The sequence below is a fragment of the Echinops telfairi genome, unplaced genomic scaffold (assembly GCF_000313985.2).
Source record: "Echinops telfairi isolate 266 unplaced genomic scaffold, ASM31398v2 ScPeMD7_7424;HRSCAF=8462, whole genome shotgun sequence".
NCBI lineage: Eukaryota > Metazoa > Chordata > Mammalia > Afrosoricida > Tenrecidae > Echinops > Echinops telfairi.
This window is the reverse complement of record NW_022111324.1, coordinates 78723860-78741892: the sequence shown is the minus strand read 5'-3', so window position 1 is coordinate 78741892 and position 18033 is coordinate 78723860. Positions and strand designations below refer to the sequence as shown.

Here is an 18033-nt window from a genome sequence, read left to right as displayed (position 1 = left end):
CAATTCCCATCTGTACCGCTGTGCATCATCTGGTCTAGCCAGGTCTGCAAGGCAGAATTGGGGTCCTGGTAGTTGGGGGCCAAGTCCCAATTATTAATTGATATTTACAGCTGTATTTTCTCATTTTGAGTCATGCCTCATCAGCAAATGAAGGTCCTGAGGGCTTTACTCCTATAGGCTTTACTCCAGCCACATCATAATGGTTGACTCTACTTATCGAAAGCAGTTCTTCCTCAGCCACAGTATGAGGCCCTTCAGACCTGTGGGGCTCATCTTCCAGCACTATCCCTGACAATGTTCTGTGGCTATTCACAAGGCTTTCAGTACCTGCCAATGTTTCAGTGCTATCCATAAGGTTTTCAGTGGCTATTTCCTCAGAAGTGGACAGCCTATTCCTTCTTTATAATCTAAGTCTGGACGCTCTGCTGAAACCTGTTCACTTTGGTGACTGCTGGTATTTGAAAGACCAGTGACATAGTTTACAGCATCACAGAAACACACAAGCCACCACAGTGTAATCACCTTAGAGTCAAATGATGACTACTAGGATGAAGAGAAACTAAAATGACCAGAAGAAATCCAAACTGGCCAGAGGAGCCAAAGGAGAGACCCAGAGCAGAAACGGAGGCAAGAATGGCTCCCTTGTGTGATGAGATTTCAGAGAAGTTCCCAGAGTCAGGCCTTCTCTCTCTTAAAGAAATCTTTAAGTTCTTTTACGCAGATATTGCTTCAGAAACGGAGATCTGGTGCTATTTGTGGACTCTGTCTCACCTTTGGAACTACAATCCCCAGAATCCCTTGCACCTGCTATCATATAGTGGGAATGCTGTGACTGTTGATAAGCATCATCTTGTCGGTTCCAACCCCTAGCAGCCCTATGCACAACAAGAGGACACAATGCCCGGTCCTGCACCATTCTCACAATTGTTCCTATATTTGACCTAATTGTTGCAGCCATTGTGTTGATCCATCTCATCGAGGGCCTTCCTCTTTGTAGCTGCTCCTTTACTTTACCAAGTCTGATGTCCTTCTCCAGGGACTGGTCTCTCCTGACAACATGTTCAAAGTATGTAAAATGAAGTCCAGCGTCCTTGCCTCTAAGGAGCACTCTAGCTGTATTTCTTTCAAGAGAGAGGGAATAGAGCATGTTTGAATTGAAATTCCCAGAATCTCAGCGCCCTTCAAGAATCCTTAAACTCTATACCTGAGCTAGGGGAAGAAGCTGATATACAGTATCTGCTTTACTGGTTATGACTGCCCCCTCCTGGTAGCCTTACTAAAATTCTCCATTGTTTCTATGTCTGACCAGAGTAATTCTTTCTCTTGGTAAAAGATGTGTTTGTTTTTTAGTGAGGCAGCCAGGACAAAGAAGGGATGCTGAAAATGAAACAAACACAAGAACATCACTATCTACGAGATCCGACTGGAATCTTACCCAGGCAAGACGACAGGTGGCCATCAGAATTCCTTTTAATTCTATGTCTCATTAACTGCCTCCAGGGAGCATCTAGCCAGATCCAGAGATGAAACTTTGCTGGAGAAATTTTCTTCTCTTTTTCTACTTTTCCTTTTGGTCTTGTTTGTTTCTGTCTATTGTTATTTTATTGTCTTGTGTGGTACGAATTTAAGGCCCCTCTTGGCCGGGCTTGAGCAAGATGTCTTCTACCATCTGAAAGATGACAGAGAGGGAATGTGGAGGTCTCAGACCTCAGACCCCTTGGGCGACCAGGTTGAAGCCTCTGTAAGGCCTGGTGAGGGAAAGGGCTGTATCTCCGGTCTAGAAGATGATGGGGAAAGGTGCTGTAGGCTTTCAGGTTTGCTGAGATGTGGATCTTCCCATAGCAGACTTTTTTCCTGGGTTGAAATTATTTTTTGTGTGTGCCTGTGGGGTTAACTATCTCCAGAATCTCTGTCTTGCCCCTGAAAACCAGGGTTCTGTTGCCGTGAACTCTTCTGGTTTCTCTGTTACTTTTTTATGTGTGGAGGATATTGTGAGTCTGAAGTGAAGAAGAAAACATTGAGCTTGAGTGTTTTAGAAAAGCTTTTCGCTGACTGTATCCTTAGATACAGCGGGAAGCAGGCAGTGAGTACGGGTCATTTAATTTCTGAAATTCAGGGTTTGCCCTTTACCCAGGATGGTGCCCACCTGGAAGCCAAACGTGGGCCCAATATTGTTGAACAAGATGGCACCCACCTGGGAACTACATGTGGGTCTGCCATGAGGTAGATGGGCCTCCACTTTGGAAATATTAATTAGATGAAATGTATATGGATATATTTTATTTCCTTAGGAGCACAAGTTCAATTTTATAATATGTGCATGTTTATGAATTAAATTGTTTTAATATTATAATGAATAAAAGAATATATATGTCAACTTTAGAAACAAGATATCTAAGTAATCTGCTGATGTAAAATTGAGATAGAAAAGGTTTTCTATAATTTGATCTATACTTAGATCTGATGAAAGCTATTATCCCCAAATGCAAAAGAGATCTATCCTGTGGTTCTAAACCTTCCTAAACCCACAACCCTTTAATATAGTTCCTTATGCTGTGGTGAGCCCCCAAGCATAAAATTACTTTTATTGCTACTTTCATAACTGTAATTTTTCTACTGTTATGAATTGGGTGACCCCTGTGAAAGGGTCATTCGACTTCCAAAAGGGTCGTGACCCACAGGTTGAGAACCACTGCTTTAGCCTGTATATATGTTTTTAAATGGTAACTGGTATTTTATTAGTTGTTTTGAGGATCAGTACAGAGAAATTATTAACAATTTGTACATAATTCTTTTTTTGTTTGTTCAGGGTTACACTGGCTGTGTTTCTGATGTTTGGTGTTGGAAGGGTATGTAAAGGCAGGCAGTTTGACCACTTTGCTGCCATCGGCTGAGGATGTCCTCAAAAACGGACTCAGCTCGGTATCTGCAGCCAAGGGAAGACTAGAGGTCTGTTCTGGATCTCGGCCTGCTCAGGGATCTCCAGTCTGCTCTAGATGTCAGGCCTGTTCATGGGTCTTCAACCTGATCTGGATCTTCAGCTAGCAGCTGGAGATTCTCATCATGTTGGCAGGGTAACAGGGTTGGGAGGAACAACACAGCTGCAGGTGGTAATTCAGGGTCTTATAAGATAGTGAACATTTCTTACTAACCAGGCTGACAGAGTTTGGAGATGTTTTAGGTCCCTGCTCCAACCTCCCTCATTCTCATGAATATTGGTTTTGTTGTTGTTGTTGTTTTGGGTCTTCTGATGCCTGTTACTTGATCCTGTCAACACCTTATGATCACATAAATTGGTGTGCTTCTTCCATGTGTGCTTGTTGCTTCTCTGCCTGATGGCTGGTTGTTTAGCACTAAGCTTTTAAGACCCCAGGTGCTATATCTTTTAATAGCTGGGCACCATCAGCTTTCTTTACCATATTTGCTTATATACTCTGTTTCCTTTTACCTACTTTCTGACTGGGAAAAAATTTATCCTCAGACTCTAAAAAGGAAAAGACTGATATTGTTTTGTAATTCAGCTTGGCCTCAGTATAAATGAGGGAGTAAGGAAATTTGGTCTGAAAATGGTAGTCTTAATTTTATCATTTTACAATTAGATTTGCTTTGCAAGAGGCAAGTAAAGTGGGCAGAGGTCCTTTATGTGCAGGCCTTAACGGCACTGTGTGACGCTCCCAAATTGTGCCAAAATGATAAGATTGGCCCTGCCTTCTAGTTGGTCTTGGGAAAGAATAAACCAGAACCTGAGCATGTAGACACTGGCTCCCAGTCTCCACAAGTGGAGCCCCAGGAGCCAACAGCTCCCTTGACTCCAGAGCTCATGTTCCTTAATTAGAATCTGTAAGTCCCAGGAAGAGCAATGCAGTGAAGGTAGGGGGAAGAACAATCAACTTTTCTCTTTCTGAGAAACTCCAGGGCCGGATGGCATAGTCAGGGTCCAAGCCCTATTCACCTGCAGAACCTAACAAACATTAAAAATAAATTAGAGAATTTTACTGATGACCCAACAAACTGATTAAGCAATGAGGAAAGAGAGTGTTAAAAGATAAAAGTTTATAGCTTATCTGCTCCAGATATCAGAAAGGAATTATGAAGTGGAAGATGTAAGTTTTTGAGAAAGCAGCGGGGTGGGATGGGGGGGAGTAGTATGCCTACAGAAAATAAGTTTAATAGAACTTTGCCTGTTTAGCATTAAGCTTGCTCCTTGCATATTAAAACAACAACAACAACAAAACAAACTCAAGAAACTGAAATGCCCAATGCAGGCAGAAGCAAGTCTACCCCAAAGTCATGGCTTCTGAAGTCAGTGAAGTAAAAGAGCTGACCTGATGATTTTAAAGGAAGGCTCAGGGAGACAAAGGAAGGAAGGAAAGAAAGAAAGTGCAAAGACAGAGTTAGAAAACCAAAAGGGAAGAAAGAACTTAGTATTTTTTCGAGCTGAAACAATGAAAGAAAAAAATAATGAAGACTTCTATAGGCAAAATGATGAATGAGGGTAGGAAGCATCAACACAAGATGAAAGGCGAAATATTCAGAGTCCCTGTACATCCAAGTGTTTCAGTAGCTAGCAGATAATCAAGAGCTGAAGGTACCGAAGGAAGAAGTCCTGGAAGGCATTGACAAAAAACAAGGGTCCAGGAATTGATGGCACCCAATTGCAATGTTTCAACAAACAGATACAATACTGAAGCCCTGATTCATATATACCAAGAAATTTAGAAGACAGACAGTTAACTGGCCAAACGACTGGAAGAGATCCATATTTGTGCTCATTATAAAGAAAGGTTATCCAAAAGAATGCGGATATTATCAAACAATTCCAGTGATATTACATGCAGTTACAATTTTTGCTGACGATTATTTAAACATGATTGCAGCAGTATATCAGCAAGGAATTGCCAGAAATTCAAGGTGGATTCAGAAAAGGATGTGGAATGAGGGCTATCATTACTTAGGTCTCAGAAAGATGCTTACCTGTGTTTTATTAACCACAAAAAGGCATTTGATTGTAAGGATCATTACAAATTATAGGCAACATTCTTTTTTTTTTTTTTTGGCAATATTCTTAAGAGTGATAATTCCAGAACAACTAATTGTGTTCATGTAGAATCTACAAAAAGACCAAAAGCCTATTGTTCAAACCAAACAAGGAGATAATATATGATTTAAGAAAGGTATATGCCAGGTTTTATCCAGGGGCAGATTATACAATAAACAGGGTTAGCAAAGGCTTTCTTGAGTTTATTTACTAATCTGTGAACAGCTTCATAAGTTTTTCCCCACGTCAAGACAGTTTTTACGTTGCTTACTGGGGACCCTGTACCTGTCAGGGATTGTAAATTTGAAAAGAGGTTTAATTTTGATGGAAGGTGCTATGTGGTAGGGAGAAATGCCAACCCTACCAAACAGAATCTTTGATGTGATGGGGAAAAAATTAAAATTGTTTACTACAGTTTAGAAAGCACATATAAGCCTATGCTTATCTTGCTTATTGAGTCGTCTGCCCGCTTGCATCCTTTCACCATACCTATTCAACTTTCCAAGCACCTAACCAGAAAAGCAGAACTACACACATAAAGCGGAGTGCACCATTAGGATTAGAGGAAGACTCATCAACAACGTGCAATGTGCAGCTGACTGACCCAACCTTGCCTATCAAAGGGGGATTTGAAGATATTACTGATGAAGAGAAAAGAATATAACTCTCAGTGTGCATTATACCTCAACATAAAGAAAACACAATCTTCACACGTGGACCAATAAGCAAAATAATGACAGAGAAAGCATTGAAGTCATCAAGGATTTAATTTTACTGGGATCCACATCGATGCCCCTGGAAGCAGCAGTGAAGATGTCAAATGATGTATTGCATCATTTACATATCTACAGCAAAAGACAACTTTAAAGCATTCAACAGCAACGACATCACTTTGAGGGCTAAGATGCATTTGCCCAAGCCATAGCATTGCCCATATGCATATAAAAACTGGAAAATGAATAAGGAAAATTGAAGAAAAATGTATGTCTTTGAGTTATCGTGTTGGAAAAGAATTTTGAATATACCATGAGCTGCTAGGATAGCAAACACCCCTGTCCTGGAACAAATGCAGTCATAATGCTCATCAGAATGGAAAATGGCAAGGCTCAGTCTCACATATTTTGGATATGTTGTCAGGAGGGACCAATCTCTGCATAAGAACATCATGCTTAGTAAAGTAGAGGCATAACAAAAGGAGAGATCATCAAGGAGATGGATTGATACTGCAGCTGCAACAATGGGTTCAGACATCGCAACAACTGTGAAGATCCTGCCAGAATGGGCAAGGTTTCCTGCTGTTGATCATAGTATTACTATGAGTCAGAGCTGATTCCATAACACTAACAAAAATAACAACAGATATCAAAATCAAAATTTACTTATTAAATTGTTAATGAATAATCTTATTCAATAATCATATAAGAAAAATACAAACTCTAACAAAAATTCAATTAGTAGAATAGTTGAAGTCAGGACTATCCAGATAAACCTGTAGTTTCTACCTAGTTTAGCTCTAGGTGCCTAGAAGTAAGATAAAAATTATGAGTTCCTCCCCCCAAATGGAACTTTTCCCCCCAAAGCGAAATAGTTTATTTATTTATTTAGTTAATTTAGCTAATTTATTTTTTAATAATTTTATTAGGGGCTCATACAACTCTTATCACAATCCATACATACATCAATTGTGTAAAGCACATTTGTACACTCATTGCCTTCATCATTCTCAAAACATTTGCTCTCCACTTAAGCCCCCGACATCAGGTCCTCTTTTTTTCCCCTCCCTCCCTGCTCCCCACTCCCTCATGAGCCCTTGATAATTTATAAATTATTATTTTGTCATATCTTGCCCTGTCCGATGTCTCCCTTCACCCACTTTTCTGTTGTCCATCCCCCAGGGAGGAGGTCACATGTAGATCCTTGTAATCGGTTCCCCCTTTCCAACACACTCTCCCTCTACCCTCCCAGTATCGCCACTCACACCACTGGTCCTGAAGAGATGATCCGCCCTGGATTCCCTGTGTTTCCAGTTCCTATCTGTACCAGTGTACATCATTTGGTCTAGCCAGATTTGTAAGGTAGAACTCGGATCATGATAGTGGGGGGCGGAGGAAGCATTTAGGGACTAGAGGAAAGTTGTATTTTTCATCGTTGCTACATCACGCCCTGACTGGCTCGTCTCCTCCCCGAGACCCTTTTGTCAGGGGATGTCCAGTGGCCTACTAATGGGCTTTGGGTCTCCACTCCGCACTCCCCCCTCATTCGCTATCCAAAGTACTCTCCATAACACTTAACATGTGTCAAATCTGTGATTTCATTCTTGGAAATGTTTTTCAAATGCATCTGTTTGGATGGATGACAGCACTTCCCTTGTTTTTTTTCTTCACCTCTTTTACTTCATCAAATTGCTGCCCTTTCATGTCCCTCTTCATTTGTGGAAACACAAAGAAGTTGCACGGAACGAGGTCAGGTGAGTCAGGTGCATAGGGCAAGAGAGGCATGCTGTTTTTGTCCCAAACTGGTGCACTGAGATGGGTGCATAAACAAGCATATTGTTGTGGTGGGAAACCCAATTCCCAATCTGCCAGAAATCAGGCCTTTTTTGGTCAGTGTTACGCAATCTTTTCAGAACCTCTAAATCGATGGAACAAAGTCCAATAGGCACTATCCCCCTCACGTCACATCTGATTTTGGGGAGTTCCCCCTCATATGTATTCTTGTGGCTTATACTAGAGGGAAAAATAGGGAACATGAGATTCAAAAGAAATAAATCAAATAGCAAATAAAAAAATAGCAAATCTACTGTCTTCCAAGTCAATTTCAATTCATAGCAGCCCTACGAGTTTCCGAGGCTTTGCAAATTTTAAAAAAGCAGACAGCCTCCTCTTTCTTCTGAGGAGCCACTGGTGAATTTGAATCACCAACCTTTTAAGTTTGCTTTATTTATCCAATTGAATTGAAGGGGGAGATTATGACACACTCTTTTTCTTGTATGCTTCTGAAAAATTTTAACAGTCTTTACCTATTTTGTTTAATGCTAATGCTGACTGCACAGTGTCAGTTCAAGCACATTGATACTGATAGGAATTCAAGGAATAGACACCAACTAATTATTTGTACTATATCAATATAAAATGCAGTGCTTATATTAAAAAAATAATTTCTTACTTTTCAATCACATAAGAAAAATCGGGATGAGAGCATTTTTTTCTAGAAAATCTACAAAATAGAAAACATAATGAAGTTATAGTAGTATCATTCTTTATATATTTACATAAATTTAGTTCAGTGATTCTCAAATGAAAGAGTAACAAAGAATCATCCTTAATCCACACACTCTCTAGAATTAGCAACATTTCTTCTTTTTTCAAACCAATTTAAAATTTATTAGTTTACCTTCCATATTTCATATATATATTTTTATTAAAGGTAAAACCTTTCATCTAGCAGCTGAGCACTTCAGGCACTGTGCCACCACAGCTCGCTAAAATTCATGTGCTGATACATGGTACAACATGGATGACATTGCACTTATTCTATGTGCCATAAACTAGAGGCAAAAGATTACATCGTATAAAACCCAAAACCAAAAGTCACTGTCCTTGAGTCAACATTGACTCATAGTGACCTTACAAGACATGGTAGAACTGCCTCCTATGAGTTTCTGAGATTATACTGTTATCAGAAGTCGAAAGTCCAGTCTTCTCCCGTGGACTGGCTGGTGGTTTCAAACTGCCAGCCTTGTGGATTGCAGCCCAATGTGTAACCACTATGCCACCAGGGATCCTTTACATAGTATAAAAGTCTAACTTTACATGGAATATCTGGAATAGGCAAATTGATAGAGAAAGTACATTAGCGTTACTAAGGAGTGGGCACAGGAGAAGAAAGGTAGTTATTGCTTAATAGTTGAAGAGTTTCTATTGGGGTGATGATGTTTTGGAAATAGTGGTCATGGTCGCACCACACTGTGAATGTAATTAACGTCACTGAACACTTAAAAATCGTGAAAATGGCAAATGTTACATATTTAACACAGTAAACATTACTATGTGTTTCATTGTCAATCATAGTAAGATTAGAAAATCATACTTTGGGATTCTCTGGAAGAAGTAAAATATTACAACCGATATAAGGTGGAAAACAGACGTTTCTCCTCATTTCTCTAGGAATGAGCTGTAGAGCCATACAATAGAAACTGATGTAAACAGACTCTATTAAAGGGGAAGAAGAGAAAGGGCTTCATTCTTTTAGTGTGATTGAAGTGTAATGTTTAACTCGGCAAAAAGTTTTGAAAAATGGGCAACAACGTCAGTTCCATTTTGGATTTCATTATGGACCTGCCAGTCATCAAACCAATATTACTGATAATCGTTACCATTTAGTTCACCACGTGTTTTTCAAAGTAAGGAGGTAAAATGGAAACAAACTTGCCCTTTAACAGCGATGTATTTCTCGGGATCGCAGCCAATAATCACTTGGAACACCTAAGAGGAAGTAATACAGACCGTAAGTTCTGTGGTTCTGAGTCATGGGATCTCAAATATGACCAGCGTTACAAACAATTACCTGTTAGATATGGAATAAACTTTAAAATATAGGTTTCTGTTAGATTGTTGTGTGTGATTTTCATTTTTCTTTTTAAATCATTTTATCGGGGGCTCGTACAACACTTATCCATACATACATCCATTGTGTCAAGCACATTTGCACATTTGTTGCCATCATCATTCTCAAAACATCTGTTTTCCACTTGAGCCCCTGGCATCAGTTCCTCATTTCCCCCCTCTCTCCCCATTCCCCCTTGCTCTGTGCTATTTTCCTCCTTCTTCCTTGTTCATTTTTCTCTTTGTTTGCTTCCATGTGTTCTTACTGCTTACAAAAGGTTGATTTTCTGCTCTCCTACATTACTATTCAGAGCACCACCATGACCCTATCTGTCACTGCCACCTCTATGACCATGACTATGAACTCTGTACTTCCGGCTTTCACCCCTGACTCAGTGGGCAAGTGTTTTCTTGCTTACTTATTTGATTTCCAACTCAAGATGTCATAAACTCCAGTTGGCACAATGCCTTGGCCTTCAGGCTAAACACTTTCTACTGTATGATACTACTAATTTGACGTCTCTTTAACCAGAGCCTGGTTCTGCTCTAGGAAAACTTACTCACTGCTACCTGCACACACCTCACTTCAAGGCTTTCTAAGAGCTATCTGGACACCTGCATTCTGCCTTAAATATGATGCTGTGTGCTGCATATTTCTATAAGGCGAACTTGGGAAAGTCTTGTTACTTGCTGCCATTACTCATTTCCCTCTAAGAGGGACTTGGGAGTCAGGAGGGTGGAAATAGGGTGTAACAGCTAGCCAATGCTTAGTAGATGTAAAGACCTGTTCTTGCTAAACCAAGAATTTCGGCAATTTATTTATTCATTATTTGTAGTGTACTTTATTAGTTTCAGAAATCAAGCCCATGTAGATAAAACCTTACATAAGTGATGCAGTGTTATCCCTGTACAAATGAAAAAAACAAAACAAAAAACAAGCTTGACATTTCCAGACCAGTATGGCTGTTAATTTCTGTATAATGCAACTAGATATGGTACAACTGGGATACTTTTCCAAAGTGGACAGCACAGCTAAAGTTTTCAAAAATTAAATTATATATGCATATACATTTATATAAAAAGAACAATTGGGGGAAAGAGTGGGGGGGGGGACACAAAACAAAACTTCAAAAACCAGCAAAGTTCTGCTACTCTTGTGGTATCTGGCGCTATTTTTTAAAATTAGCTTCTCAATCATCATCTGGGAAGAAAGCATTCTGAATTACATCATTAAAAAACAGCTCTGATATAGCACAGTCACTATACATAAAGGTATTTAATATTCATACTGGTATGCCATAGTACAGTGTAAAATTACAGGATATATTTTATTTTTTCATTCTATTAATTTTCTTTTAAAGATAATTTCATTTGGGGCTCTTACAGGTTTTTTAAAATCATTTTACTGGGAGTTCATACAGCTCTTATCACAATCCATCCATCCATCCATTATGTCAAACGCATTTGTACATATGTTGCCATCATCATTTTAAAAACATTTTCTTTCTACTGGAGCCCTTGGTATCAGTTCATTTCCCCCTTCTCCCACCCTCCCTCACGAACCCTTGATAATTTATATATATATATATATTTTCATGTCCTACACTGACTAATGTCTCCTTTCAACCCACTTTTATGTTGTCCATTCCCCAAGGAAGGGATTATATGTAGATCATTGTGATCGGTTCCCCCCTTCCTCCGCACAACTTTCCTCTTCCCCTCCTGGTATCGCTACTCTCAGAGGAGTTTATCTGTCCTAGATTCCCTGTGTTTCCAGCTCTTATCTGTACCAGTGTATATGCTCTGGTTTAGTCGGATTTTTAAGGTAGAATTGGGGTCATGATATTGGAGGGGAGTCAGGGAAAGGCAGCATTAAAGAACTAGAGGAAAGTTGTATGTTTCCTTGGTACTATACTGCACCCTGAATAGCTCATCTCTTCCTTGTGATGGGGTCCAATTGTCCTCAGATGGGTTTTGGGTCTCCACTCTGCACCCCCCTCATTCACATTGATAAGATATTTTGTAAAAACAATTTTTAAAAAACCCCAAATAACCCTTAATAAAAACAAACAAACAAAATCATTGGATTCATATAAAGATGACCTAGTGGAGGCAAGCAGTACATGCAACCTATCCATTATTTCACCAATTCTGTTATGTTTGAATAGTGAGAACTCCATGGAAGAAAAGATACCAAGTAGTGCTTCAAAGTTTTGGGTCACAACCAAACCACAGCAACATTTCAAACAAAAGCAGTAGGCACACATTGCTTATTTGGAGATGTTCAAGAATCTTTGTCATCTGGCCACTCATCCAGAAAGAAGGGGAGAACAGTAGCTGTGTTTGATTGTGTTTAATTTAACCACCATTTTACAAAAATAGCAAGTTGTCATAAAAAAGAATAAGGTTCATCTATCCAGTACCAATTTATCTTCAGTTCTTCACCACCAAGCCTACAAATGCTGTAACCATAGCCAAAGAAGCCAGGAGAGCAAACAAACCATGTTCTAACATAGTAGCTGGGACCACCACATTATTTGGGGTGAGCTCTTCTTCTGCAGTGTAATTTTCACTCCTATTTCTGGTGTTTCATCTAATCACCTGGATTTTAGTTCTAAATTATATGCATTCAAATAATATGTGTTTATATTTTGTAATACAGGATGGATTCTTCCCTTGGGGGTCTATGCAAATAATGTTGAGCTTTTTCCCGAATGACTGGATGGCCCTCCCTAGTTTACTCACCAATCTTTCATGCTTCATTAAAAAAGAAATATTCTACAGTAAAATTTGTTTTTTCAAAAACTGTACCTACAATCCTTTTGTTCAGAATCATCAAATCTTAGTATTCTCATCAAATATATTGAAAATATATTCTCATCAAATATATTATAGAATATATAATTATGTACAAGCAAAATCTATTGTAGTCATCAGGATCCACTGTCACTTGGCCTTATTCATAATGTCTCCTCTCTCTTATGCTCAACTTGACAAAAGTCACCCCTAGACTCAGAATAAAATAGCCTGATGATTATTAAAAATACAAACTAGGGGACCCTGGGAATATGGTGCTGAGATAGAGCCCCTGCCTACAATGCCCTGGCTTGACCCAGAGAGTGACAGGTGAGGACGATTTTTGGGGACCTGGATCCTTGGCGCTCTATGAAGATTTTGGACCTTGCTTGATCTCCAATTTTTTCTCCCCTGGAGGACACAGCATGTATGGTCCCCTCTCTTCTACCTCCACAGGTCAGTGTGGAGGTGGTGCAAGGATCTCTTGCTTGTTCCATGAAAACAAAAACAAAAACTTCTTCTCTGGCTTTTAAAATATTAATGGTGGTCCTTTTTTCTTACTCATTGTTTGTATTTTTATCTTCATATTACTATTGTTTTATCCTTACCACTTCATTTTGGTTTTGTTCTTGACTTCTGTTGGGTTTACCAGTTTGTGAAGCACAATAAGCATGGATGCATAGAGATAATAACTGATGCAAGGATTTGTAGGGGATGCAAGGATGGGTGGGGGGAGGTGGGGAGGGTGAGAGGATTTTAGGAGTAAACAATGAAGGTGGGAGGGGGCATGAGCAATAGAACTGAAGGTGATTACACAACTCATTTTAAAGACAACTTAATCATGGGGGAAGAAAGAAAATGTTCTGAAATTGATTGTGGTAATAATTGTACAATTATTCTTAATATTATTGGACTATTTAATTGTGTTATATGTGGATTAAGTGGCCAATAAAACTATTTGAAAAATTGCCCACCAAGAATCTTATCTGGCAAAGCCATCCATCAAATTTGAAGGAAAAATATAAGTAGTCTGAAAAAGAAATATTTAGAGAATTTGTAAAAACAAAACCATCATTGCAGAAAAATATTATCCAGTTCTTTATGGTCAGAAAACCAACAACTCTAAGGCTCAAACAGGAGACCACCACAGTATCCCAAAGAGTACAGATCTACTGTGGAAACAAAAACAGGAATAAACTACCCACCCACCCACAAACCCCAAAAAGGGGGTTGAAGGAAAATATCAAGCACAAATAGTAAGAGATGACAGAGACTAAACTACATTTAGAATTAATAAACTGGATGTCAATGGACTAAACGCACCAATAAAAAGACAGAGTGGCAGACTGGTTTAGGAAACAAGATCCATTAATCTGTTACCTTCAAGATATACATCTCAAACTCACAGACAAAAATAGACTGAGAGTCAAAGGATGGCAAAAAATTTACCAAGCAAGCAAAAACAAAAACAAAAATCAGGGGTGGCAATATTAATTTCTAACAAAATAGACTTTAAGGTACATGAAATAATGAGAGACAAGAATGGACATTAGATATTGCTTAAGGGATAAATAGACCAAGAATGCATAACTATAGTAAACATATGCACCTAATGAAAGACCCTCAAAATTCATCAACCAAATTCTCAAAGAAATGAAAAAAGAAATCTCAGGTGAACAATAGTAGTAGGTGACTTCAATACACCACTCTCAAGGAAAGATATGTCAACAGGCAAGAAATTCAATAAAGAAACTGAAGAGCTGAACAACACAATCGAACAACTCTCTTCCTAAACATTTACAGAGTTCTTTAACCAACAGCAAAAAATACACATTTCTTTCCAACACACATAGCTCATATTCTAAAATAAACCACGTTAGGCCATAAAGTAAGCACTGGCAAACTTAAACACAGAGAGATCATTCAAACCAGGGGTCCTCAAACTATGGCCTGTGGGCCACATGCGGCCCACTGAGAACATTTATCTGGCGCTCTGGGTGTTTTTGCCCCATTTGTTTTTTTACTTCAAAATAAGATATGTGCAGTGTGCATAGGAATTTGTTCATCGTTTTTTATGAAAACTATAGTCTGGCCCTCCAATGGGTTTAAGGGACAGTGAACTGGCCCCCTGTTTAAAAAGTTTGAGGACCACTGATTCAAACCATCTTCTCAGACCACAGTGCCATAAAACTGGAAATAAACACTAGAAAGAATTAAAAAACCAAAGATAAACACTTGGACACCTAACAACATTCTACTCAAAAGACACTAGGTGTTAGCCCAAATAAAAGATGAAATTGGGAAGTTCCTAGAAGCAAATGAGAATAATAACACAACATACCAAAAGCTATAGGACACATTAAAAGCAATTATAGAAATTAATGGGCACCTGAAAAAAGGGAAGATTGTGTTAAACATTTTAACACAGCACCTTCAACAATTAGAACAGTCAACAGCATAAACCGTCCAACAGCAAAAGAAAAGAAATCATAAAAATTAGAGCAGAAATAAATGAGCTGGAAAACAAAAACAATGGAAAGAATCAGCAAAGCAAGAAGTTGGTTCTTTGAAAGGATCAATAAAATTGACAAACCTCTAGCAACTTAACACAGGATAAGAAAGAGCAGATGATAATATCTATAATTAGGGATGAAACAAGTGGTGTCACAACAGATCCAAATGAAATAAAAATAATAATAACATAGTATTACAAAAGACTGTATTCCAACAAATTCCATAATCTATATGACACGGACAAGTACCTAGAAAAAGACTCTTCCCAAATTAATGCCGATAGACATTAAGAACTTGAACAGACACATAGCAAAAGATGAAATAGATATGATCATCAAGAAAGTCTCAACCAAAAAAACACATGACCAGATGGCGTCACAGAAGATGGTGTCTACCAAGTATTCAGAGAAGCTGACACCAATTCTACACAAACAATTTTAGAATACAGAAAGGGACAGCAAACTACCAAACTTATTCTATGAAGCTAGAATTACCGATACCAAAACCAGACAAAGATTCCACAAAGATTAGAAATACAGACCTATATCCCTCATAAACATAGATGCAAAAATTCACAAAATCCTGGCCAGTAGAATGCAACCACATATCAAAAAATAATAATATATCATGACCAAGTGGAATTCATACCAGGGATGCAAGGATGGCTCAATATTCAAAAAATAATTAATGTAATCCATCACATAAGCAAGAAAAAAGATAAGAACCATGTGATCATATCAATTGATTTAGAAAAGGCATTTGACAATATCCAACACCTTTTCCTAATAAAAACACTCAAAAGCTAGAAACAGAAGGGAAAATCTGCTACACAAGAAAGGCCATATGTGAAAAACCAATAGCCAATACACTCAGCAGAGAAAAACTGAAACCATTTCCACTGAATCAGGGAACCCGACAAGGATGTCCTTTATTCCTACCCTTATTCAAAATATGCTGGAAGTCCAAGCCAGAACTATAAGACAAGAGCAAGAACTTAAGGAAATACCAATGAGGAAAGAAGAAGTGAAACTGGCCATTTGCAGATGATATGATTTTATAAAGATTTAATCCTAAAGTGTCCACAGTAGGATTGTTGGAAACAATTCAGGAGTTTAGTAGTGGAGCAGGATACAAGATCAACCAGCAGAAATCAGCCCGTTTCCTATATACTAGAGATGAGAATTCCAAAAGAGGCATCAAGAAAACAATACCATTCACAGTAGCCACACAAAAGCTGAAATACCTAGGAATAAGCCTAACCCCAGAAACAAAAACTACGAAGAAAACGACAGAACATTATTAAAAGAAACCAAAGGAGACTAACACGAATGGAACAATATCTCTTATTGATGGATAGAAAGGATTGTGAAAATGTCAATACTAACTAAAGCAATCTGCAAATTCAATGCAACCTCAATCCAAAGTTCAACATCATTTTTTAAAGACACGAAAAAATGAATGATCAACTTCGTATTGAGAGGAAAGAAACCGAGGATAAGCAAAGAACTCTTCAGAATGAGTGACAAAGTAGGTGGTCTAGCACTGCCCGACCTCAAAACCTACATCACAGCCACAGTTTTCAAAACAATGATAGGTACATAGACCAATGAAGCAGGACATGAAATCCAGAAATAAAAATATCCACATACAAATAATTTTCAACAAAGGCCCAATAAGCATTAAATGGGAAGATGATGCCCTGTTCAACAAATTGCACTGGGAAAACTGGATACACATCTGCAGAAGAATGAAACAAGACCCGTGCCTCACCTCATGCACAAAACCAAACTCAAGGTGGATCAAAGACCTACATGTAGAACCCAAAGCTATTAGCATCACCAATGAGAAAATTGGGACTAATTTAAGTGCCCTGGTACAGGGCATACATGGGCTACCAGATATAACAAAGGAAGATAAAGTAAATGAATGGGACCTTTTGAATTTTATTTTTATAGATGAGTTTTATTAAAAATAAAATACTTGTGTACTTCTAAAGACTTTGTTGAAAGAGTAAAATGAGAGCACACAGACTGGGAAAATATATTTAGCAATGACAGAACTCCAAGGAAATAATTTCTAAAATCTACAAGCCTACAACAAAGGATAAAACAAATAACCCTCTGAGAAGGTGGGCAAAGGAGCTGAACAGATGATTCACAAAGGATGACACCCGAATGGCTAATAAACACATGAGAAGTTGCTTTTGTTCTCTAGCCATCTGGGAAATGCAAGTCAAAACAACCATGAGATACCATCTAACACTTATAACCATACCCCAATTTAAAAACAGACAAACAAAAAACAGAATAACAAATTCTAGAGAAGATGTAGAGAGATTGAAACTCTTATATACTGCTGGTGGGCTTGTAAATACGTACAACCACTATGGAAACCAATATGGTGATTCCTAAAACACATGACAATAGAAATACCATATGATCCAGCAATACCATTACTGGGCATATATCTAAAAGAAATAAGAAACAGACCATGAACAGATGGAGGGAGGGGGCAAAATGAGGAGCTGATGTCAGGGGCTTAAGAGGAGAGCAAATGTTTTGAGAATGATGAGGGCAATGAATGTAAAAATGTGCTTTACACAATTGATATGTGTATGGATTGTGATAACAGTTGTATGAGCCCCTAATAAAATGATTTAAAAAAAAAAGAAGCCCGACATTTAGAGTCCTTCCTTAGGGATTGATTGACTCCTCCTAGTGACTTTGAGAAGTCATCGAAATGAAATCTCGACTATCTCACTTTTAAGGAACTTTCTGGTTGTACTTCCCCCCAAGACTGATCTGATCATCCTTTTGGCAGTATGTGGCATATTCAGTAGTCATTACCAACATCATAATTCAAATGTGCCCATTCTTTGTCCATCTTCCTTTTTCATTGCCCAGCTTCTGCTTCCATATGAGGCAAGCAGACATCCATAGGTTGGGTGAGGCACACACAAGTCTTCAGAGTCGACATCTTTGCTCTGGAGCACTTCAAAGAGGTCTCCAGACCTCTTGCCCTGTCCGACGTCTCCCTTCACCCACTTTTCGGTTGTCTGTCCCCCAGGGAGGAAATCACATA

General features: G+C 38.6%; 1 protein-coding gene across 1 annotated transcript in view; it reads right to left on the bottom strand.

Moving 5' to 3' along the window:
• The window catches only part of CATSPERE (catsper channel auxiliary subunit epsilon), a 199876-nt gene that overhangs the window by 55356 nt on the left and 126487 nt on the right, over positions 1–18033 (bottom strand). The window contains exons 8-9 of the mRNA XM_004700170.1: positions 9470–9522; positions 8204–8254 (exon numbers count right to left, since the gene is read on the bottom strand). Coding sequence (XP_004700227.1) covers positions 8204–8254; positions 9470–9522 — 104 coding nt within the window. The remainder of the gene's footprint in view (positions 1–8203; positions 8255–9469; positions 9523–18033) is intronic.